We start from the raw sequence: 26,307 nt of genomic DNA, 5'->3' as shown, positions 1-26,307 counted from the left end.
AAAAGGAATAGCATTCAGGGTTATGCTATTTCAAATAGAGTTATAAAGCTTTTTGCTAGACAGAAATCATTAGGTCAGGATGAGACGTACAGTCTGTTTCATGCTAATATATGATTGGTGTATGCTCCAGCTTTTGAATGAAGAATGAAATGATCAGAAGGAGTCAAGAAAAAATGCTGCCAGAATTGCCTTTGAACAGCACAGAGTAGTAGTATATAGATGGATGAAGCATAAGAGGTTTCTGATAATACAGAGTATCCTAGTATCTGACTGCTACTTTTCATCAAACCATGGAATTATAAACAGGAATGAGAGGCCTTGGTTGGATAAAATAAGCATTGATATGAACTTTCCCCAAGTCTTTAAACTTAACAGAACCAAACCTTTCAGTGAGGTTCAAAAACTTGGATAAGGAGCGCCTGTCTTTTGTGATGAGGAGAGATCTGCAGGTCTAAACATGAGACTCTCTGATACCAGAATTAGAATCCTCCTATTTTCCTATTTGCTCCCCATAAACCCTCCCCCAAGGTTCCCCTGCTCAAAGTCTCCATATTCACTTACCTTTGTTATACTATAAAGTTCCTAAACCTTGGCAGCCTCTTTGCTGGGTTCTGGCTACCACACTACTTTAGCTGTATCTCAGATGTATTACTTAAGTTCAATATACAGGCAAGCTGAAGAAGAAAATACTAGGATGTTATATATAGAAAAGACATCATAGTCCTGATTCCCCTCACCTATAAGCACGCTTTATGACTATGTAACCCCATTGACTTCAGTGAAGTTATACCAGATTTATATCCATAAGCAGAGAAATCAGGCTTTTATAAGTAGCTGTGGCAGGGTCTATGGCCCATTTCAGGGACAATTTGCAGCTTACAGTCAAAAAAGCCTGGGCACAATCAAGAAGCACCCTATCTCACGCTGGGGGCGAGGCTATATATAAACAGGAAAAGGAAGCCCAGGAGGAGAGATAAGGAACTGGAAGCCATGCTGGTTGTTATGGGCTGCAGGCTCACTCACACTTCAAGACACTAGCTTGACCTAGGCCTTAGTGACTTTGTTTTCTGACTATGAGTTTAGTTTCACTCAGGTAAAAGCCTTAGAAATTTGGTTAAGCTGCTGCTTCCCCAGTCTGATGTCTAAGGGAATGGAGAAAGCCTATCTGCCTCCTAGAAAAATAAGAAAACCAAGGGCATTAATTTGGAAGCCTTCTTAAAGGGGATGATTTTCTTTGTTAGTTTGGTTTTGGTCTCTCCTTGTTGGATTTTATGCAGTAAAATGCAAATATGTAGAATGGGAGCTGGCTTCTTTGAAGGACGTACAGTGATTGCTGAGACACCAAAACAGCATAATGTGCAGTAGGTAGGTATTTTCATTAAAAATGTTAAACGTTCAAAAAGTAAAGAAAGTAGCAATAGTTCAGTGTATAGATTAAAGATTTGGGTATGATTTTCAAAAATATTTAAGTTTCATTTTCATAAATGACTTGGGCATGCAGAAGTCAAAGTCCCATTGATTTTCCTAAGTCACTTAAGTAGTCTTGAAAATTTTAACCTTGCTTCTTCTCCAATTGAAATCAATTGGAGTTGACCCATTATCTTTAAAGGAGGAAAGATCAGACCTTAAAAATACCTATGATTTTCTTAAGAAACAGCATTCTAGAATGGCAATTATGATTATTATTTAGTACGATAGAACCTAGGAGCACCAGTCATGCAATTCTGCCAGCTTTGATGTCTAAAAACAATTAATCAACCAAAAAAAATATACAAGGAACTCTTTTTTTTTAAAAAATTAGCACTACAAAGAAGTGAAAAATCTCAAAGCATTAGCAATTAAGCACAAAAGAGATGCACAATATTATTTCAGTAATCTCATTAATGAAAAACATTATCTTCATTTAATTTGTCTATTCAATAACAATTTACCTTCCAGTTAAACATAATTTATTAATTAAGCTTGTGGTTAGGCAACATGGATAGTTAAAAGTTGTTGTTTAATACAGGATTTCACTTTACGTTATGCAGAAACTGTGACATGCTCACTTGGGATCTCACTCTGCAGTCCTTACTCACACACAGTAGTAATTACTCAAGACAATAATCCTGTGGAGTGTAAAGGAGTAAGTGCGAGTAAGGGTACCAGAATAAGGACATCTGTAGGGTTGACATGCTTGGAATTAAATGTGCGTTATATTTTCCACCTAGGAGCATATAATGAATGATATAATCCATTGCCAGAGAGGTAGAGTGAACCATTTTTGAATTAAAAACAAACAAAAAAAACCCCAAAAAAAATAAACTGTGTAAAGTTTTTGCATATATTTTTCATTGTCACTGCTGTTTCAATTCCGAGTTCTTGCCAGAAGTAGAAGTGTGGGAAAGCCATTCTGGTGGCATTTCTGGCCTCACTGGAAGCTGAAAGAACTCAAAATCTCACACAAAATATTTGCCCCCGAACCTTCAATTACAGACCTTTGCACCATAACTCACATGAGTCATCTCTCTGCAGTTAATGGAGCCTACTCACATGAGGAAAGTTACCCATGTCCTTTTGTGTTTCAAAGATCAGCCCGTCATTTTGCGGACACATGAACTTCTAGAGACTCAACCTAAGTGATCGTCTAAATTTCATGTTTGCCTATAATTGGTTCAAACATACATCTGACTCCTGTCCTGCACCTCTCAGATATGGGTGGACATGGGATTTAGGCTAGAAATGTGATGAGATGAGTGCAATTTCCAAAGAAAACGTGTGTTGGTATTTCAGTGAGGCATCTTTTAAAGACCACACTGGGTCTGTAAATATCCCTACAATGAGCGAAGTGCACACAAGCTAGTTTTTTAACTAATAGTGGTAAAAATTGTGGGTTTGATCATTTTTTTCTTGATCCACAAATACTTTTGCCTATTCTGCATTAACAGGAAGTCCCCTCCTCTGCAGCAGCGGCATTGCCTCTTCTTCTGCTTCCCTGGGGCTCCTTGGAAAACTCTCTGTGGGTCCTGAAATCTGCACAGTAGAGAGGGGTTGGGCAAAGTGGGAAATAGTGCAGGATAAGGGGCTTTACAGCATCTTCCCACTGGCCCTGCGGAGCCCAAAGTTAACAGTACTCAATTTTCTGACTCTCTTCCCCACACACACACAGCCCACCTGAAGAGAGTAAGGAGACTCTGGTGATGGTCACCACCTGGAGAAGCTCTACTGGGGTTACGTTGCCAGAGAATGGAGATGGGAGGAGCCTGTAATGGAACTCTGGAGCGGCCGTGGATTGAAGTACAACACATCACACACGGGGTCTTGACTTCCTGTGGATCCTCAGTCTTTATGACCTTGGCATAGGACCCTTCCCCACACCCTAAAAAAAAATGGGAAGAAATGCAGTGAAGATTTGTTCTTCCCTAGCTCCCTACCATTTACGTTAAATTATCCGTATCCTTTTTTCAACAAGATGATTAGCCAGCACATGATTACTTTAGGGATGCTAATTTAAGGAGAACTACATTTATTTCTGTGTGGAACACAGGCTCCACAGTAAGCCATGAATGATTCTAATAAGACATAATATTTTAACAGTTCTAGCAGCTATGGAGTGAACCCACATAGATACCTAGTAGCTTGATCCCAGAATAAAAAAAAAAAAAACGTATCCAGATCTAAAAGCCATTTTATTCTGTAAAACTGAAAAGAGGATATGATTTTACATTTGTGGAAAGTACAAGCAGGAGTCCCATTACCACTCCAAATTAACTGAGCATTTCAGAGCTACTCGGAAGCAGGCAAACTGCAAATAGATATTTTATTATATTTTACAAAATCTTATAAAGTTCTACAATCTAGTGTTTATTTATTGGGGTAGTGCCTCCGAAACCCAGTCATGAATCCGGACTCCACTGTGGTAGGTGTAGTACAGATCCAGAGGAAAAAGATGTTCCCTGCCCAAGAGTTCACAATCTAAATCTCAATACAAGACAAAAGACAACGTGACTACAACAGGCAGATGGAGGAACCCAAGGAAACAATGAGACAACATTCATTACCATGATAGGCAGTAATCTGAGTAATATCTATATTATTGATAATGTGAACCTCAAAATATTTGAAGGTGCAGGATACCATCTGACCTACCATCCTCTCCTCCCCAAGACATTCCATCCACCACCACAATCCTATTTATCACCCTCTCTTTGATTGTTCCCCTTTTGTCAGCAGCAGTCTTTAGAGACATGAGAGATCCTAATGGTTCTTCCTTGGCTGCCCCTAGCATGAATGTCCAGGTTTGAATATTAGATCTATTACTAGAACAGTATTACAAAGCTCATTTAAACTGGACTTTTAACTACCCAACAAGAAAGAATGCCAACGGTGCTTTCTTGGGATGTATGCATCTTCCTGCTACAGTTTCACATGGTCTTACCTTCTGGAATCTTAGGGCTAGTCTACATGGTGCAGCAAAGCACTCTAGAGGGATGTGGATTTTAAAGCAGTTTAAGGTGTTGCACTCTAACTGCCCCATGTAGATCCTGATGGCAGGCTCTTAACAGGGCTACATTAATGCAAACTAGATACCTTTTAGAGCACACCACCATGGTTTGCACAGGGTAGCTAGAACTCATCACATTAGAGCTCTCTACAAATCACAGCCCTCTAAAGTGCTTTGCTGTGTAGACAACCCCTAAATCCTAAACACCATGGGGTATATTCTGCCTTTGAACATGCATAATTCTGATAAAATATTAATGGAATTTCCATCTACATACAGAACTCACAAAATACTTTCCCAGTTAGTGTCATTTGAGTGGTCAATTTTTTTTGCATTACGGTATCTGTCTTCAGTGAATAGCAGCATGATCGATAGTATATACTCACTACTTTGGGTTTTGAGCTACATTTTCAATTGTGTAGTTGATTGACTCAGCAATTTGTGGGAGATAATGAGACAGAATTTTATTGTTTTCAATTGAAGATCACTTTAAGGGTTTTCAGGTTATGAAAAACATATTGAAATATATGTATTCCTTAAGTATATTTAGCTGTCAGTATTTCCAGTGCCTCTACATTACATGCTAAAATTTCTACTTCCTTTTTTTTCAAAGGCAGGTCAAACAAACCCAACAGTAAAGCTGTTTGTAGTCAATCTATATGGACCAACACATACACTGGAACTCATGCCACCTGACAGCTTTAAATCAAGGTATGTAATTTAATTGTTTTGCGAAACTCACGACTATCTCTGAGACCATCTCTTTCTTTATAGACCAACACAAAAGCTCAATTTAACTGGAGAGCTCTTGATATTCATCCCCAGGGCTGAGCATGGTGATGAGCACAGTATTAGAATCTGAATAGAATAGAACTCCATGGGATGGGCATCCTTAGTGGAAGTCCCAAGTATGTAGAATATGCACCTTTCTGAGATCCATCAGAGCCCAAATTTATTTTCGATTTATTGCACTAGATATTTACCTCATCAGGGAGCTAAGATTCTAGAGAAATGGTAGAGGGCAGAGGGTTGTGAACAGAGATTTTGCTTGAGGTCAGTGTAGAACAGAATTATGCCATTTGTTTGCCCTGTTCCCACTTGCTGGCAAAGTTGGTTTCAGTTTCTGTGATGCACCTGGAAAATACAACAATGGGTGCATTATCAATAAATAAAATAAATACATTTTGATAAACTTTTTTAAAATGTAAAGTGATATATTTAGGAACTTTTCAAATCATTAGACATAAAGGATTTAGTTTATTCCTGCAGCCATATCACCTGTCAGATCCAAGCAGATCACATAAACTAAGCTGTGATCCTGTCTGATCACATAGGCTAGGCTGTGTTGGACTTTGTCAATGTCTGCTACAGAGATCTCTGGGCATAAGTAGGTGCTTCAGGAAATAGTGAGATGATTTACTAGGTGTGACTCCTCCTCCTTTTGAGTCAGTACTGAAGTAGTGACAGCATGGTGCTGCCAGGAATTGTCCTCCTGAAGTTACTGTCTTTTGCATGAGGCATAAAGCTGAGCTCTTGACCCCCTATGCTTATTAAAGATCTTTTGGAACTTGCTTTAAGGACAGGAGAGTTTTAATTAAAGTCTTCCAGCCAAATTCCAATTTATATCATTATATTCTGCCAGCCTAAATTCCCATTGCAGCTTCAGCTCGCTATGATAGTCCATTTTACTTCTTGCCCTAAATTGTTAGGTAATGTTATTTGGTGCTATTGAACAGCGCTGACTGCATTCTAGAGGTAAAGGAGGCCGTCACTGTGTATCATCACCTTGCCCTTCATCACAGAACAGTTTGAGGCTTATTTAAATATTATTAAAATAGTTTGAGCTCTCCTGCTAAAAGGTGGTAAATAAGATAAAGAATTATGTTACCACTAGTCCAAAAAAGCAGGGCATACACTTTGTTGTTTGTGCAGTTCTGCAAAGCCTGAACGGTTTTACAGTTTTTAACGGGTTCTTTGAAATGGCCATGACATTAACACTATGGGCCTGAATTATCACAGTTTCATACTGCTATAACTTCATTGACATCAGTAGAGCTACACCAGAGTCCTATGGTAATAATTCAGGGGTGAATCAGGTCCTGTTAGTTGCACATGCTGGCATGAATACTTACTGTTTAGATAAAAGGAATGATTTTGAATGGACTGTGCTTGCTGAAAATAGATTTTCTCTCTGAAAATGGAGCCTTTTATGAAAGACATGAACACAAATCAAATGTTTGCTAACTGGTCACTGGCAGAAGCAACAGCATATGCCCTTCTAAATGAGCTAAAAAAAACCCTAACAACCAAAAAACAAAAACTGGAGAACAAACTCTTAAATGAAATGGATTAAAATTGTTCTTTAAATCGTACAAAGCCAGTGAAAGTATCAGTTATATACAGTGGAATTCTTGAAATCTTCAAGAAAAGAAAAAAGAAGCACATAAATTTACCAGTTTTGTAAATTCATTCTTGCTCCTTAAGTGATCTGTTTCTCTCAGAGTAAAACAAAATTGAATTAATTAAATGAATATTGACATTGTTCAGTCTTTCTTTCCATTCTGAGCTGTAAAGCTAGCAACAACTGAATTCACAGATTGTCCTATGTGGTCCTACAGGGACTCACTTCCCAGAGTTTGAGACTTTGGTGTGAAGCTCACTCTAGCTTTACTAAGACTAATGTTAACATTCTCAGTTCTCTTTGGGATACACTCAGTTAAAAAAAAATCCATTCTGCTGTTGCATCATGGAAACCAGAGCAAGGCTGTACAAACCTGGAAAAATCAATTTTAATTTTACCTATTAAAGCATAATGCCCTAGTTATCTAAAATAGAAAGTTGACATAGGTATGAGTCAAGATTCGTTTGAAAGTTGTGATCTGCAACTCGCATTCAGGTAAACTGAATGTTTGTCAATCTGAGTCTTACGTGCACATAAAACATGTACAAACATGAGAGAAGTCAAGAGTTGGGCAGGGCTTTTAATGATTCTGATGCTTTAGTATTAACTTGTTTCAGGAATCAGTGTTTTGCAGTCCCATTAGTAATAAGATCAGCAACGTGTTTCTCAAAAAAAACAGTAATGGGAACCTTTAAAAATTCTCTAGAGTTCGGTTCACTTTTAGGGATATTTTTTATATAGAACTTTTAGCAAAAAAGTCTTTCTGAAAATAGATATTGTGCATGCCTGAACCACTAAAGGTGACATATACTTCTCTGTGTTCCCCTAAAGCCTCACTTAGGGTGAGGAATTTAGGCCCAGATCTTTGAGTGCAGTTGAATCACGCTCAGTGCAGGATCTGAGAGGGTGGCAAAGCATGATCTAGAATCTTGTTAGATCCCTAACATAAGTGAGAGCAGCTTCAGGGCTGCTTTAACCTATCCTGGCTGCAAAAGCCCCATAGAAGCCTTCTTCCAGCCCAGAATTGCCTAAGTGCTCTGGGCATTTCCCCCTATACATGAGATTGTCGAGTATGGTGTAAACTGGCAGTATGAGACTGGGATTTACCTATGCAAGCATGTCCCTGAAGTAAATTACTGTTTTACACTGCGAAAGTGGTACAAAGGAGCTGGAGACCCAGTGTCAACAATCTCATCCTTAAAGTGTCTGTGTTCTGAAAAGTAACTGCAAAAATTGTATCACTCAATGTTTCTATTCACAGTGTGTAACTAGATCCGTTCTTCTTCAATGACATAGTTTTTTACTACATTTTATGTCTCTCAATTTCTTGGGGCCCATACAAGGAGTAATGTCTGTGCAATACACAGAATTGTTGACTAAGAACCCAATTCTGTCCATGGAATGGATGTTTTGCTCTTGATTTTAATGGGACTAGGATCAGGTCCTATGTTCCAATTGTAAAGCCAAATCTCACTTACCTATACCTTTGCAATCTTCAAAGACAGATGTCAATAGCACAGTCAGGATGAAAAGATGTCATGGTATTTTTTTTTTCGAATCAAGTTATAAACACTCGAAAAATTGGATTTGTGTAAATACAGATAAAATGTAATAACACTGCTACGAGACTCCACTATCGTCTTCATTGTTTGCAGTATTTTCACATCATCAGATTCATTTATATATGTATTTTCTGTTTGTGAATGTGGGGGATGGGGTAGTTAGATATTTAAGAACTGGAAGGAACCTCAAGAGGTCATCTAGTCCAGTCTCCTGCACTCATGGCAGGATTAAGTATTATCTAGACCATCCCTGAAAGGTATTTGTCTAACCTGCTCTTAAAAATATCCAATGATGGAGACTCCGCAACCTCCCTAGGCAATTTATTCCGGTGCTTAGCCACTCTGACAGTTTGGAAGTTTTTCCTAATGTCCAACCTAAACCTCCCATGCTGCAATTTAAACCCATTGCTTCTTGTCCTATCCTCAGAAGTTAAGAAAAACATATTTTTTCTTCCTCCTCCTTGTAACAACCTTTTACATACTTGAAAACTGTTATCATGCCCCCTCTCAGCCTTCTCTTTTCGAGACTAAACAAACCTATTTTTTTCAATCTTCCCTCATAGGTCGTGTTTTCTAGACCTTTAATCATTTTTGTCACTCTTCTCTAGACTCTCCAATTTGTCCACATTCTTCCTGAAATGTGGCACCCAGAACAAAGGCACTTGCAACCCTTCGCAGCTTGGTATCATCCACAAACTTTATAAGTGTACTCAGTATGCCATTATCTAAATCACTGATGAAGATATTGAACAGATCCAGACCCAGAACTGATCCCTGCGGGACCCCACCCATTATGCCCTTCCAGCATGACTGTGAACCACTGATAACTACTCTCTGGAAACGGTTTTCTAACAAGTTTTGTATCCACTTTACAATAGGTCCATCTAGGTTGTATTTCCCTAGTTTGTTTATGAGACAGTCATGTGAGACAATATCAAAAGCTTTACTAAAGTAAAGATATACCACGTCTACCACTTCCCCCCATCCACAAGGCTTGTTACCCTATCAAAGAAAGCTATCAGGTTGGTTTGACACGATTTGTTTTTGACAAATTTTGACCGTTACTTATCACCTTATGATCTTCTAGATGTTTTCAAATTGATTGCTTAATTATTTGCTTCTTTATCTTTCCAAGTAGAGAAGTAAAGCTGACTGGTCTGTAATTCCCTGGGTTGTCCTTATTTCCCTTTTTATAGATTGGCACTATATTTGCCCTTTTCCAATCTTGTGGAATCTCTCCTATCTTCCATGACTTCTCAAAGATAATTGCTAATGCCTCAGATATCTCCTCAGTCAGCTCCTTGAGTATTCTAGGATGCATTTCATCAGGCCCTGGTGACTTGAAGACATCTAAATTGTACAAGTAATTTTTAACTTGTTCTTTCCCTATTTTAGCCTTTTCTGATCCTACCTCATTTTCATTGGCATTCACTATGTTAGACATCCAATCACCACCAACCTTCTTGGTGAAAACTGAAACAAAGAAGTCATTAAGCACCTCTGCCATTTCCAGATTTTCTGTTATTCCCCTTCTCCCCCCCACCCCTGCCCAATTGAGTAATGGGCCTACTCTGTCCTTGGTCTTCCTGTTGCTTCTAAAGTATTTGTACAATGTTTTCTTGGTACCCTTTTTGTATCCAGCTAGTTTGATCTCATCTTATGCCTAGGCCTTTCTAATTTTGTCCCTACATACTTGTGTTATTTGTTTATATTCATCCTTTGTAATTTGACTTAGTTTCTACTTTCTGTAGGACACATTTTTTTTAAAATTTTTAGATCATTGAAGATCTCCTGGTTGAGCTAGGGTGCTCTCTTGCCATACTTCCTATCTTTTCTATACAGCAGGATAGTTTGCTCTTGTGCCCTTAATAATGTCACTGAAAAACATTTAAATGTTTCAATTTGAAATGACTTTTTGTTTAGAAATGTCCTTCAAGTTCATGGAAGAATAAATAAATAAATTCTGAAATCAATATGAAACATTTTGTTTCAGGTCGAATTAAACTTTTTGTTTGACTTGAAATGATTTTTTTTTAACTTTTCAATTCATTGTCTCCCCTACCCCCCAACCCCGATTTTTCAGAAATACCAGCAAAGCAACAAATCAATGATTTCCACAGCTCTAGCTCTAGTCCTAGCTCTGCTTATAGACTTGTTATGTGATGGGAGAATTCATTCCACCCTCTGTCCCCTCATCTTTAAAATGGTAGTAACAATCTACCAACAATCTAATCTACATCACAGGCTTGTTGTAAAAGAGTAAGCCATTAAGATCAGCATAGCAAATGGATGGAACATGTTATGTAAATGCAAAGAACTAAAGTATTGTAATTTAATCATAGACATTATGGTCATCTGATCCTTCCCATTGAATACTTTCAATTCCTTAAGCCCTTATCTGTCATAAATTTCCTATTTAAATTATTATTTATGTTATGTGTGTGTATTAGGGTAATAACCGGGACCAAACTAAGACTGATAACTCATTCTTCTAGGTGCAGTGCAAACACATGGTAAAAGTCCCTTCCCCAAAGAGCTTAGCATCTAAGTAGACAAGAGAGATGTAGAACATAAGAACAGCCATACTGGGTCAGACCAAAGGTCCATCTAGCCCAGTATCCTATCTTCTGACAGAGGCCAATGCCAGGTGCCCCACAGGGAATGACTAGAACAGGTAATCAGCAAGTGATCCATCCCCTGTTGCCCATTCCCAGGTTCTGGCAAACAAAGGCTAGGGACACCATCCCTCCCCATCCTGGCGAATAGCCATTGATGGACCTATCCTCCATGAATTTATGTGGTTCTGTTTTGAACCCTGTTTTATTCTTGGCCTTCACACATCCTTTGTCAAAGAGTTCCACAGACTAACTATGTGTTGTATGAAAAAAATGCTTCATTTTGTTTGTTTTAAAACTGCTGCCTATTAATTTCATTTGGTGACCCCTAGTTCTTGTGGTATGAGAAAGCGTAAATAACACTTCCTTCTTTACTTTCTCTCCACCAGTCATGATTTTATGAGTCAAGATGATTCAGTCTTATCCCCCCTTAGTCATCTCTTTTCCAAGCTGAAAAGTCCCAGTTTTATTAATTTCTCCTTACATGGAAGCCATTCCATCCCCTTAATCATTTTTGTTGCCCTTTTCTGAACCTTTTCCAATTCCAATATATCTTTTTTGAGAGGGGGTGACCACATCTGCACACATTATTCAAGATGTGGGCATACCGTGGATTTATATAGAGGCAGTATGATATTTTCTGTCTTATCTATCCCTTTCTTAATGATTCCCAACATTCTGTTTGCTTTTTTGACTGTTACTGCACATTGAGTGCATGTTTTCAGAGAACTATCCACAATGACTCGAAGATTTCTTTCTTGAGTGGTAACAGCTAATTTAGACTCCTTCATTTTACATGTATAGTTGGGATTATGTTTTCCAATGTGCATTAGTTTGCATTTATCAATACTGAATTTCATCTGCGAGGTTGTTGCCCAGTCACCCAGTTTTGAGAGATCCTTTTGTAGCTGTTCACAGTCTGCTTGGGACATAACTGTCTCGAGTAGTTTTGTATCATCTGCAAATTTTGGCACCTCAGTGTTTACCCCTTTTTCCAGATCATTTATGAATATGTTGAATAGGACTGGTCCCACTACAGACCCCCGGGGGGACACCACTATTTACCTCTCTCCACTCTGAAATCTGACCACTTATTCCTACCCTTTGTTTCCTATCTTTTAACCAGTTACTGATCCATGAGAGGACCTTTCCTCTTATTCCATGACAGCTTACTTTGCTTAAGAGCCTTTGGTGAGGGACCTTGTCAAAGGCTTTCTGAAAATCTAAGTACACTGTATCCACTGTATCTCCCTTGTCCACATGCTTGTTAACCCCCTTAAAGAATTCTAGTAGATTAGTGAGGCATGGTTTCCCTTTACAAAAACCATGTTGACTCTTCCCCAACAAATTATGTTCATCTATGTGTCTGACAACTTTGTTCTTTACTATAGTTTGAACCAGTTTGCCCGGTACTGAAGTCAGACTTACTGGCCTGTAATTGCCAGGATCCCCTCTGGGGCCCCTTTTAAAAATTGGCGTCATATTAGGTATCCTACAGTCATTTGGTACAGAATCTGATTTAAATGACAGGTTAGAGACTACAGTTAGTAGTCCTGCAATTTCACATTTGAGTTCCTTCAGAACTCCTAGGTGAATACTATCTGGTCCTGGTGACTTATTACTCTTTAGTTTATCCATTTGTTCCAAAACCTCCTCTAATGACATATCATTCTGGGAGAGTTCCTCAGATTAGTCACCTAAAAAGAATGGCTCAATCTCCCTCACATCCTCAGCCATGAAGATCCGTGCAAAGAATTCATTTAGTTTCTCCGCAATGGCATTATCATCCCTGAATGTTCCTTTAGCATCTCAATCATCCAGTGGCCCCACTGCTTGTTTATCAGGCTTCTTGCTTCTGATGTACACAGTGTGGAAGACAGGAAGTATTATTGCCCCCATTTTGCAAATGGGGAACTAAGCCACAAACATATTAAGATAAGAGGTACTTAGCACCCACAACTCCAGCTATAGTTAATGGTAGCAGCAGTTGCCTAGCATTTCTGAAAATCAGGCCCTAAGGCCCCATTCCTCAAACACCTTTAAATGCCTAAGCACTTGGAAGATCTGGGACTAAGTGACTTGTCCAAAGTCACTCAGGGAGTCTGTGGTAGATCCATCAAACTGTATCTCCTGAGTCCCAGGTTTTTTTTCCTTAACCAAAAGACTAGCTTTCTTTCAATATAGCACGCAACAGTACTTGATTGTAATGAGTTTGGTTACCTTGCAGGGTTCATTTCTAGTTGCACAGTATTAACTTTTGCATCAGTGTCCATAAGTGCAAAAATTTCCCATTAGTACTCATAAATGCATATAGTACCTCTTTCTAATACACAGCAGTATAAATAATTTAAAAACACAATATATATTTTAGGAACTCATTCGTAGGACAAGAATCTAGTGTTTACCTTTCTTAGCAGACAATCTGCCAGCAAACTAAAAGAGCAACACAGCGTAGCTTGTTCATGCTAGCACATGCTGTACTTATTCAACCAGATCCACAACTACTTCATACAGTCACCATACACTAGGGTACACCATCATTCCATTGCCACAAGTTTTAAGTAACAGAAACTTCCTGCTACTGTAATCGGTAGATATGTTTCACAACCTATTCATTGGCTCTAAATTAGACTTCAATTACTTCATTATAGCAAATTGTCTGAATTTGCAAAATTGGATTTTTTTCTTGGACAGATTCTTATTTTAAAGCTCAAAACATTTTTTTCAAACTATTCTAATTCAAATCTAAGTATCCACTCTTCAGGCGAATTTAGATTGTGAATGTAACTATGCTTTCAGAGTAATTCAATGCAAATCCCTTTTCTTTGTTCAGATTACTGTCTCTGTTGACTTTGCTAAGCACTTAGCATGGCAGGCAATAAGATAATGCACATATCTTCTCATTCACTAGGTTCCCCAAACGCACAAGTGAGATCGGAGGATCATACATTTTTAAATGATAATTAATGGGTTAGCATATTATTGTGGTGTGAACATAATATAGTGCTCAATTTAGACCACCAAATTAAAGGAAAAAATTGTAAGAAAAGATTATTGCTCTTTCAACTGAGTGTATCTCAAAGAAGGATGGATTTAGTATCTCTGTGTGTGTGTATGTAACATACACGCACACATATATATACACATATATGTGAGTCCTGTCTGTTGCCCAACACTACCAATTATAAGACCCTGTTTTCAGCTCATAACTTTGTCAAACTTTAACCATTCATTCTGCAAGTTTGTGTGGCAGGTGTCTGCCCTAGGCTGATATATTAATTTTCAGCCAAAATGGCTAAGCCATTTCAGAGAACGAGGCTAGAGAAAATGCATTGCTTCCCTCATATTCAAAACTTTGGGTGACTTTTTCTTTCAACCTCCTTAGTGCTCCCACACTTTGGAGCAGGAACTTGACATGTGCTGGTGGGGTGGGAGGTGGGTGGTCTTTGTTTCAGAAATATGCCTTGTAGTGTCCCCATGAAATCTGAGCAAATTTAGCCAGTTTATAAACCTCTAAAAATTACAGTTTGCACATGCTCTGTAGAATCTCTTTCAATTTCAGCAGCTAAAGACTCTGAAGAGTCCATACTTACCAAGCATGCTCAAGCCTCTCTCAGCTCCTAATATTAACCAGACTGTGTATGCACCATTCCCACAGAGTGATTTAGTATGCCCATTCCCCCACAACTCCTGTATGTGACCAGACTGTAGATGCACCATCCCTGCAGAACAACTGGGCATGCTCTAGCCCAGAGTCATACGGACAAAGCCAGACTTTCTCTCTAATGGCTGCTTCCAGCTGATATGGGCCAGGGTGGGGCCAGGCACTAAAACTAAGAGCAGGGAACCAGTTTCTCCTGTGCTCCAAATGACCACCCCCCCACCCCCCTGAACCCAGGCAGAATGGAAGATGAAGCTGTCTGATTCAAATGCAGAGAGGACAAAAGCCAGACTGCATGGGGAAAAGCAGTAGACAAGGACAAGGAGTCTGGGACTGGGACAAGGAGTCTGGGACTGGCTGGGCAAGAAGACTGTGAGCTGGAGTGGAGGGGTGCTTTGACTGGGAGCCAGGAAGAATATGGAGGCTGGGACTGGGAGCTGGAGGAGAGAGGTGGCTGAAACTGATGGGACAAGGTGGCTGGGACTGGGAACCAATGAGGGAAATGGCAACTGGAACTAGGACCTAGTTGGCTGGGAGGGAAAACACTGAAATTAGATGAGGAGCTGTGGGAGGGAAGGAGACTGGGATGAGTAAGCAGTAAAGGGAGACCGGGGTAGGGAAGACTCATTTGACAAGGAACTGGAGTGCAGGGAATGAACTGGCACAAGAAGCTAGGGAAGGAGAAAACTGAAACTGAGAGATGAGGGGTGTGGGTGGAATACTGAGACTGGATATGGAGCCTGGGAAGGAAGACTAGGACTGGAGCCAGTGTGGTGGGGTGGGAGGGAGAAGAGATAGATTGGACAAAGAGCCATAAAAGGAGATTAGGATGGTTGGATAAGGAGACTGGGATGAAAACCTGTGCCACTTTGTATAAATAAATAATTATTCAGTGGGGCAGAGACTGTAACCCTGGTCTGACCCCTCCCAAGAGAGTGCCCTAACCACCAGGCTATAGAGTCTCTCTCTCTCTCTCTCTCTCCCCGCCCCACTCCTGTCCAATGAATATTTATTATTTATACCAAGTGGAACAGCTTCAACAGGAGCTATTGTGACAGATGCACTCCTGAATACCCCATAGCCCTGTGTCTATGGCACTCTCCTGGCTGGTGAGAGATCGGGGTTCAGGTCCCTGCTCTACATCAAGCAAAGGAGGATTTGAATCTGTCTCCTGCATCCAAGGTGAATGCTCGAACCACAGTGTGATTGGGTGAAAGAGGGGCACCACCACCGCCTGCTCCCTCTCCTTGGTTTACCTTGAGAAGGAACTGACCTGATTTAGGTATCTGACTCCAGGAGTGGGTTCACAGCTGTGAATTCCGAGTGGAGGGAGTCACCTCAGGGTTAGGTGCCTAGTTCCCTTTGGGGGCGGGGCTTAGGCACCATTCCTCTGCTCAGCATTTCCTACTGGCTACGCCATTCAGCATGTTGGCTTCTGTGAATCCCTAACTCTCCCCATGCACTGAATGGAGAGTCTGCGCACTTCACTTTTAACATTACAAGATGGCACGATGCCTAACAGTGAGACATTGCAATTGCTAAGTACCCCTTGTGAATCTAGCCCCAGAGGGCCAAATTAAGGTCGCATATGCAACCTTATATCTGGCATTTTTTAAAAATTTTAAGTGTTCGACTTTGAAACTTTAATAATGTTCTTTTTGTGTATGTGATAGATAGATACAAATAGATTCAACCAAGTACAGGAGTATGTACTACAGGTAAGCATTACTTGGAGCTTGTCAAAATATCATGCAACATCAATTTATAATTCCAGAAAGACACATGTAGGGGGGAGCTTCTATAAACAGGTCATAGAGTAGTGAAATTTGAAAGTAGATTTTTTTTTGTCAGTAGACAAGAAAATTAAAAGAATTTTTAAATGGTCTGTAATTTTTCACGTATTGTGAACTAGAAGTGCAATTAAAATTGTGGGTTCACACGATATTTGTTGGAAGGTCACCTTATGGTTTGATTTTAACCATTGGTTTGATGTGGCTTGATGTTAAATATTCAAAATACAAATACTAACCCCCTACTCACTAGTTCCAGTCAGCATGTCAGATCACACTCTGGAAGAACACCCATATCACCTGGAATCAGGTGGAAAAACAGGGAAGGATAGTCCCAGGCAAGGTGTGCCAATTTAGTTATTCTACCACATGCCATAAACATGGGGTCAAATTCAGACCTGGGGCATCTGCATTGCTTTCCTGGGCCCATTATCTTTTGTGTGCAGCATCAAAGTCCCACAAAACTTTCCTACAGGCCACAAATTGGCCGTCTGTAATGTAGTAAGATGTTTTTTGACTCTATAATTATAAATAGCTGCTGTTAACAAGTAATGAAGCTTCCATCAAAACTACATTACAAAACTAATTAAGTGCAAGCTAACAGCCTCAGTTTAAAGTGGGACTGAATTTCTAGACACATTGTTTAAGTCCAATGTTGAGCATTTCTCAGCTGGACCGTAGGAGCTGCCAGCTGCCATAAGCAGTGAATTGAAGCAAGCACACCAAGTTTCTTTGTGATGACAAGCTGCAACAGGCCGCCTTAGTAACATCTTTAGTTTGACAGCATAACAGGATTTCTGTAGGAGATAAGTAGATATTCTGTGTCATTAAAATCTGTGTGTTGGACTCCTTTGCTGAGCCAAACATGTCTGGGGATGGACAGTTTGTCTGGTATTACAAGTTATTTGCTACAGTGAAAGTCGACTAACAGTGACACAGTGTCTGACTTCTCTTCACTTGGTCCCTGCATAGAATACTTACAGTGTATCAATGGCATTTTAAAATGATCCCACAAACCTTGCAAAACAATGGTGGGCTTTGTGGTTTTGTTTTGTTTTTGTTAGGGAGGGATTGAGTGTTTGTGCAAAAGTTTGTTTCTCTTAGTTTGATGTCAGCTATATGTCCAGGACAGAGAAGCGTCTGGCATAGCAAAGAAATACGGCAATCTGCAGACTATTTTTGAAAACAAATGCATTCATTACCACATGTGGTTAGTCTAGGAAAGTTCAGGTGCAACATCTGGTTTCTGTGTAGGTTCTCCTTTTACTTATTTGCTTCTCACACTAAACAGAGAAACGAGAATGCAAGTAAATTTACTCTCCTTTTATTCTGACCATGACTCAGTGGCACAGTCCTCAGTGCTTTGCTCTAGCCTCTCTTCTGTTTCATAAAACACCTTACTAACTTGCACAAAGTTAAGCACATGTTTATGTGGTTTGCTGCATCAGCATCAAAATGGACAGTATATATTTTTGGGAAACTATTTTAAATATGGCAGTAATTTGACATATTTGCAACCTGTATTTTATATAGTTTAAATCTTCATTGAATAATTTATTGCATACAGTCATGTGGGACAAAGTCTGTAGAAGGTGCATATGTCTCACGGCTACTTAAAAGATTACAAAATAACTGCTAAAGGAGCAGAAACTTCCCAGGCAAGCAGCATGCCATAACCACTATTCCTAGTGGTGGCATCCATGACCCAATATATTTGTCATTTGGGTATCCAATTCCATCCCTCAATACTGATGTTTTCACAGGGAGCAACTCAGTTCAGGCTTTGTTTTCCAGATTTGGTCTACTTACTACTATAATTTAAAACGTTACACAGCCGTATATAAATTATATGACCACTATATTTTAAAATTTATGTTTACCTCAGAGAATACTACATCACTATGGTAAAGTGGGTAAGCAATACCAAGACTGTGGTGAGATGGTTAAACAGACCACAGAACATTTCCATTCTTACGGTTTGTGAGACCACGACTGGGGCTTGTAGCAAGGTAAGTCAGATTTCCTTGTTTCTTTCTTTCACAGATTATATTACTGATATTTATCCTTATCACCAGAAATAGGTGTTTGGCGTTTAGTCTTCAGAATGTCTTTTGATGTCGTAATTACTAACTAAATATAATCAGATAACATGGAGATAAATGAAAGGATAGAAATCCAGATTTTATAATGAAATGATTTAATGCAATCAGTAAAATCGAGAGACCTAATTTTCAGAGTTCCTACGCTTTGTTCAATATTTAACTTCAGATGATCATCACCTCTGAAAATCAGGCATTTTACAGCTAGCTAAGGCAGAGGCAAGATATATCCCTTCAGGTACTCTCAGCTGTCCAGTCACTGTTTTTTCTTTCCACATAGTTCCATTCCAGACCTTAGTATCTATAAAGGTTTGCATGGATTTAAAGGAAAGATGCAGGATAGTCCCCAGAGGCTCATCGTACCTAAACAATATATTTGATTGTTAAGATAACGCTATTTTTTAAAAATTGAAATTGACATTTCTGGGAAGACTGGGGAGAGGTTTTTGTGGGCTTCAAAGGAAATCACATATGGTGACTGTCAGGGAGTCATAAGGGTGTGTGAAGGGGAGCTAAAGTTCAGAACAGGTAGTAGAGAAGATAACTTTTGTTTCCAAATTTCCTGCCGTAGAAGGAGCCATTGCTAAGATGTGATGTTTCCACAGGAGCCCAAAGTTGAAATAATATTTCACTTTTTATCCTGTAATTTAGCCATGATAACACAGCTCTAAACAGTGGCCAGTCCCATCAAAAGGAATGTTTATTTTAATGCTTTTGCTGCTGATTCTGACAGCATCCTCTGTGTGGTGATAGGATGTGGCACCATTTCAAAACAGAAGCTTTTTCACAAAGGTTCAGGACATGGTTCCTCGTTTTCCCCTCACACAAACATGTCTCCATACCTGGCAGGTCCTGCTTGAATTGAAGACCATAATAACAATCCCCTTGAGTTCAATAAAAACAGGACTGGAAACTAAGTGTTCATCCTATGATGACCTTTCTATTTCCAAAGACACGTGCACCCATCACTCATCCCTCTTTATACTTTTTTTAATAAGTCTGGGTGCCTTCAGAAATATTTGTGAATGTACACCTTCAGATGGACCACAAAATGTGACAGGTAAAGGAGAGCTTGCGGGTGTTGCTGGAGTGTGATTGGATTGTGTACAAGAAAAAGAAAAGAATATTGTATAACACCTTTACACTAACTGCACTGTAGCACCTCTCAGAAATATTTATTTCATTCGTCTTGATTCCTGTCATAACTGGGAAAAATATAAAAAAGCTATATAAAAGCTGTAGTCTGCACCTGTCATGGCCCTGAGTAGCTGTGTCCAGTCCCTCAGGTGCACCCGTTTCAATACCCACAACTTCTCTTTTCCCTGGGGTGAAACCCAACAATCCAACCACTCACTGAATGGTTTCCAGTTGGGATCATGTGGATAGTAATAAAATGCAGTGACACAGAAGCAGCTTCTTCAAACAAAGTAGGATTTATTTGCCAAAAGGTTCACAGCATTGAGAGAAGTGGATTTAAAACAACAAAGAGACCCATACACCTACTGTCTTACTTACACTTAGCATTCATCACAAGCCCCTATGCAGACGTGTCTTAGTCTTGGTGCCCCCTGTTCTCTTTGGGGAAGAAGTTACAGCCTTCTTGCTGCAGACATTTACTCTCAGTCAATCTATGTCAGTCTGCAGCAGCTGACAACTTCCTTGCACCCCCTTCCTGAGGCCAACATATTTAAGGGTTAGGATTCCTTTGTATGCTATGCTTAGCCTTGGGAAGAGTAAAGCAGTTTAGCCTGGATAGAGGCTTAGATAACTCTGATAACACCTTATCTTTGCCATTGTTTTGTTTCCTATTGGTTTCGTTCTTACAACCTCATTTTGATCTACCTCCATATCAAGTAACCCACATAAACAAACACAGAGGTATGCACAATACTCATAAAAAATAACTCAGATATTTCCCACTTTGTCACAGCACCCATTAGACTGAGGGAAAGTTTAGCCATTGACTTCAGTGACAGTGGGACAAGACTCATGGCTTTCTAACTGAACTGAAAAATCCTCAGTGCAAGAATGTTTTACAGCATATATTACCATTTCAGTGCTAATGCATATGCAACTTTTGTAAATATCCCAAGAGTTTATCAGTATTCATTTGCAATTCCAAAAGGATTTATATCAAAACAAATGATCCAATTATGATAGCCACTTGAATTTTAGTTGATCGGACCTCACTTCTAGGGGTAGATCCTCAGCTGGTGTCAGTTATCATAACTTCAGTGCAGCTAAGACAATTCATACCAGCAGCAAATCTGTCCCATATTATTTTACTAGTAGATATATGGAGTACCTGGTTGTATGGTATGATGTAAAGGCAATGGCCCTATATGCAGCATGATATAGTAGATTCTAAGATTTTGATGTATTCATTAAACTATTACCCATGAAACTAAACTAAACTATGACTCATGAAAAACATGTTTCAGATGAAAACAAATGATAGAAATCTGGTGCTGGCTGTTTAGCCAATGTTGCTGAAGGTCCTAAAAATTTCCGGTTGTCAGATGATGCCTAGAGTTAAAAACCAAATATTACTGTCTGTTCAAAGCTTTTTGAAGCTAATAAAAAAGGATTTTAAAAGATCTTATGTCCCTAGTTATCCTGGAAATTCAGAAAGACAACTGTACTTATAATTAAATTATCATCTGTTATAACCTTTTAAGTATTGTGCATTTTGGGGATAATGTCAATGGAAAGACTAGAACAGAGCTTCTCAAACTGTGGGTCAGGACCCCAAAGTAGGTCACAACACCATTTTAATGGGGTTGTCAGGATTGGTGTTAGACTTGCTGGGGCCTGGGGCTGAAGCTGAAGCCCGAGGGTTTCATCCCTGGTGGTAGGCTCAGCTTCGGCTTCAGCCCTGGGCAGCAGGGCTCAGGTTGCAGGCCCTCCACTCGGGACCGAAGCCCTTGGGCTTTGGCCGCAGGCCCGAGGCAGCTGGGCTCGGGCAGGCTCAGGCTTCTGTTCCTCCTCCTGGAGTAGTGTAGTAATTTTTGTTGTCAAAAGGGGGTCATGGTGTAATGAAGTTTGAGAACCGCTGGGCTAGAGCTCTATAACACAGGACACAAACATTAAATATAGAGAGTCATTTTGATGAAAGTGAGGATTTTTTTGATCTGTATACATTTCATAAAGATAATTCTTCTCTTTTAGAAATACGAGATTACATCAGAAGTGTGGCTTTCTAAACAGGTACTGTATGAATGATGTTTGAAATATGTAATGCATTGCTGCTTCTATTGTTACTTTTATCTCATTATTTGATTTTCTTTAATGAAATGTAAAATGACATTTCTGTTAAAATAAAATAGTCACTTTTTAGGACCCCCACATTAATATAACATATGATCATCAGAAAAATGACTGTGTAAAAATTACTTCTGTGTGCATTGAGTAAGATATGCTGACTTTTCAGATAAAAATGTTTTTACTCCTTTTTTCCTCCTGTTCAAAATTGATGCAAAGGAATAGAAGAGAAAGAGGTTGTATAAGGCTCCAGAGGAATGCTTGAGAATAATATGACAAAGTTAACACACATGAATTGTATGTAGATCCAAAATGTCAGCAAATGGTTCCACTTTCACAGATTCAAATAAAAAATCCAACAGATTGCAAAAATGGATGAAACATATTTATTTAAAACACATTTCAGGTCCCATCTTGTAAGCTGTTGAAGAAAAAATCATTAAAAATTATGATTTTCTGGTTGGCGGTGTCCCTTTAACATTTCTATATGATGTTGGATTAGGGAGATGAATAACAAGCAAAGTTACTTACACAGTTCAACAGTCAATGATAGGGCGCTGATTCATCAAAGCATTTACATGTGCTTATGTCCATCCAAATTCAGAAACGGTGGCTTACGTCCTGTAAAAGCCAACTTTGTTTTGCTGAATTGACATAGTAGACAACATTTGTCATCATTATCAATAAAACTTGTTTCTTTTATTATACATATGTCCGTAAAGGAAACTCTCTAGTATTTCCAACACTAGCAAAAGAGGACAATACCAAAAATCACATGAGAGAGAGTCAGTTTTGTGAGATTTTCAGCCCAAATATTCAGGCAAAAGAGTTTTGAAAAAGTGTCTGAATTTATAGCTGCTGAATTGAACCATATCTCAGAACCCTTTGAGGTTTAGCCATTCTAGTTCCATTATTTTTACCATGGTATATAGACACAGTTATGCTGAAATCAGAAGGACACCTCTTTAACTTTCGTGTAAGCAATGACAATCCAGAGATTTAGGTATCCAAGCTGATTATTTGATGGAGAGTTTAATACACAGTTTGAGACAAATTAAACAATTTTATATTTATAGAATGAGGAGCCAGTTTTCTCCAAAGATGGAAGTAAGTTCTTTATGATAGTCCCAGTGAAACAAGGTGGCCGCGGTGAATTCCACCACATAGCCATGCTTATTGTTCAGGTAAGTTTTTGCTTCAGTTCATATTTTTGGGGAGTGGTTGTATAAATCCCCAGGCATATTGGTAAGGGGCGTCCCTGGTGATGTCTTACACAAAGAAAAGACTGCCCTAAGTAGACACTTGAGAGCCTCCACATATGTATAATTGGGATAGCCTTTTCTCTGTCGTGACCACAGCTCTTCTGCAAGACACATTTGCAGCACCATGTAGTCAGGAAGGTGGATGAACTCTCTCTCCATAGTAGGCTGATGCCAAAGATGCTCAATAGATCTGTCAACAGCAGGCACTCACAGCACCTGGTAGTCAATCTCTCTTCCTGTCTCCAAAACTAGTCATAGAGGTTGTTTGCATTCTAAATCCTCTATAGCAAAGTAATGCTCTGTATTAATCCAATAAGTTCCATATGAATATAGAAATCAAGGAAATCTTCAGAATGCCAATTTTACTTTATATATATATATATATATATATATATATATATATATATATATATATATATATATATATATTTAAATGTCAGTCCAGAACTCTGGGTGCACGCACAAAATTTAATTGATAAAACATATACGGGAACCAATGTCCAAATCTGAAACCCTCCAAAGTTCAACCAGACTAGAATTCTGCCACTTTCAAGTGCTACATTTTCCAATGACTTTGACTTCTTTGGGTTATCCCCCTGGGACAAAGTGTGCAGTGTGACCAGAAGTTCCAGTAGATTTGGACTGTGGTGAACTAACATAGAAAGTAAGGCCCAGATCCTCTAACAGATTTTGGCCCCTAATTTCAACTGAAATTAATAGGAGTGAGGCATCAAAAACCCTTGGAGAATCTGAGCCTAAGTTATAGAGCTGAGAATTCCTCCAGCTTCCACTTAAATCAGGGGGCTGATAATTCAGGTACCTGAGCTGATCTCAATAGGACACAAGAAGAGAGGGGCCATATCCCAGACAATTTATGCTGGGATTTTCAAAGGAGCCTTAAGGAATTAAAATAGCAGCCATTCATGATACCAATGCTCCTTGGTGTCACACGCTTACGATGATGTTCATGTTGATCTCAGTATAAAGCATGTTGTTCACAATTCAGTGTGCAAAAAAGAAAGAGCAGTTGCACCTTAACTTATCACTTTGGGCTTGTTTACACTGGCACTTTACGGCGCTGCAACTTTCTCCCTCAAGGGTGTGAAAAAACACCCCCCTTTGTGCTGCAAGTTTAGCCAGTGTAGACAGTGCCCCAGTGCTGGGAGCTGCTCCCTTCGTGGAGGTGGGTTTTTTAGAGCGCTGTGGCAGCACTTTAACATTGCAAGTGAAGACGTGCCCTAAGATTTTAGAATGGGAAACATAAGTGTATGTGTCAAACTTCCATCGTTCAATAAACCAGTGATGTGCATGAAAATCAGAGACTATTACGCTAATGTAACAATCAAGGCAGTCCTATTTAGGCATCTTTCCCATTGTATGGTGCTGTGTAGCCTGCAAAAGTGTTTGAAATAATAACAAAATGGAGGGAAAATATCTTGTAAGGTCACACTAAATGTTAGTGCCGATAAAGAGTTTGGAGTGAACTTGTAGGCTGGTCCTGCTTTGAGCAGGGGGTTGGACTAGATGACCTCCTGAGGTCCCTTCCAACCCTGATAGTCTATGATTCTATGATTCATTAGACCTAACCAAAGTTTTGAGGAAACTCAATAAAGGCCCCAATTTAATAAAGCATATAACCACACGCTTAAATCCATTCCTGTTTGGCAAAGAACTTAAGCACATGATTAACTTTAAGGACTGACTTCAATGGGACTTACACATATCCTTAAAGGTAAACATGTGCTTAAATGCTTAGCAGTCCATCCCTTTTCAGCAGAATAAGGACATGGGGGAATATACAACTGCAAAGTGGCAAAGACCTCAGATTGTTTGGGCCAAATTCACCACAACTATGAATAGGTCTAATTCTGACTTCAGTGGAATTGTACTACCTTACACTAGTGATGAATTTGTTTTTTTAATGTATAGCTGCTCCTCGGAGTTAGTTTTTATCTACATATATACGAGGAAACCAGACATTCCATATACTGATCGTTATTCATCAGTAAGCAACACTCTGTATGGTAATGGGGCTGATATGGGGCAATAAAGGATAGGAAATGTGTTTATATGCTGTGCTTTGCACACTGTATTAATCTGATTGTCCATTTCTAAAGCAAACATGGAGACATGAAAATTATATTAACCATTTCACATAAAGTCTTTTGTCATATCAAATATTTGTCACACTTTGTGTGAGCCACAGAAGCATAACAGTTGCCTCAGCAGAATTTTAAATAGGTGGTTAGTACACAACATCGTGAAAACCAAAATCCACAATGAACACTTGCAGTAAACAATGGAATGTTATGTTTAATTGCCCACTTAAGATCTTTCATTGGTAATGTTAAGCAAAAGTAAGCATTGTAGACACAGGAGAAGTTAAGCAGTTTTATTGCCCCCAACATAAAAGTCTAACAACACAGAATTAAACTTTAACGATCAATGCACTTCTGTTTCAATTAATCATTGGGGTTTGGTTATCCAAATGAAGCACAGCTAGTGAGATATGGTGGTTTTGCTTAGAACATCTTAAATCAACCTTCTTAATGCTAAGTTTTAGAAAAGCTATCACACAAAATGTCAATTACATAACCAAATCAGGTTATCAAAAGCATCTAATTTAATTTATCTGGGGCACTATTTTAAAAAGTGTTAGAGCCTATCAATTTATTTACTTGTTGAATGTAAAGTGTTCAATCTGTGTTATGTTCCCAAATACCTTTAATAATTTATATCATATTGAAAAGAAATTAATTAAAAAATTGGACTGAACCAGGAGTGATATGTCTATTGGAAATTCTTAGTTAGTTTCCCTCCCCTCCTCCCCGCCCCAAAAAATACAAATATACAGTGGTTCTTATTTTCTACCATAGTATGAGAATTTAAAAGTAATTTAAATTATTTGAGGCAAAAATTGCAAGCAAGCATAATAAATTATGTATTACAGCTGTAACCTTGAAAAACGGCCACACTGTTTAATACTGACCAGCAGTATAAACCACAGTTTATTTTGGAATCTGTGATTTCAGAACTTAAAAATTCTCTTCAGTGCTGCCACGGATGGAACTTTGTTATAAATGAAGAGTCCTCTAGTCTCTACCATCTAAGCAGACAGGAAACACTCACTCATTTCAATAGTTTCTAGATGCCCCAACTAATGTCAGTACCCC

At 39.0% G+C, this 26,307-nt stretch overlaps 1 protein-coding gene across 3 annotated transcripts in view; it reads left to right on the top strand.

The window, feature by feature from the left end:
- DPP10 (dipeptidyl peptidase like 10) overlaps nucleotides 1–26,307 on the top strand; it is a 451,693-nt gene that overhangs the window by 393,037 nt on the left and 32,349 nt on the right. For all 3 annotated transcript variants that reach the window (XM_073305257.1, XM_073305256.1, XM_073305258.1), the window contains 4 exons: nucleotides 5,097–5,194; nucleotides 18,398–18,521; nucleotides 21,780–21,818; nucleotides 22,949–23,056. In XM_073305257.1, the coding sequence (XP_073161358.1) occupies nucleotides 5,097–5,194; nucleotides 18,398–18,521; nucleotides 21,780–21,818; nucleotides 22,949–23,056 (369 nt within the window). The remainder of the gene's footprint in view (nucleotides 1–5,096; nucleotides 5,195–18,397; nucleotides 18,522–21,779; nucleotides 21,819–22,948; nucleotides 23,057–26,307) is intronic.

This window comes from Lepidochelys kempii, chromosome 11, assembly GCF_965140265.1.
Source record: "Lepidochelys kempii isolate rLepKem1 chromosome 11, rLepKem1.hap2, whole genome shotgun sequence".
Lineage (NCBI taxonomy): Eukaryota > Metazoa > Chordata > Testudines > Cheloniidae > Lepidochelys > Lepidochelys kempii.
The sequence above is the reverse complement of the archived record's forward strand: the minus strand, read 5'-3'. Positions and strand labels throughout refer to the sequence as shown.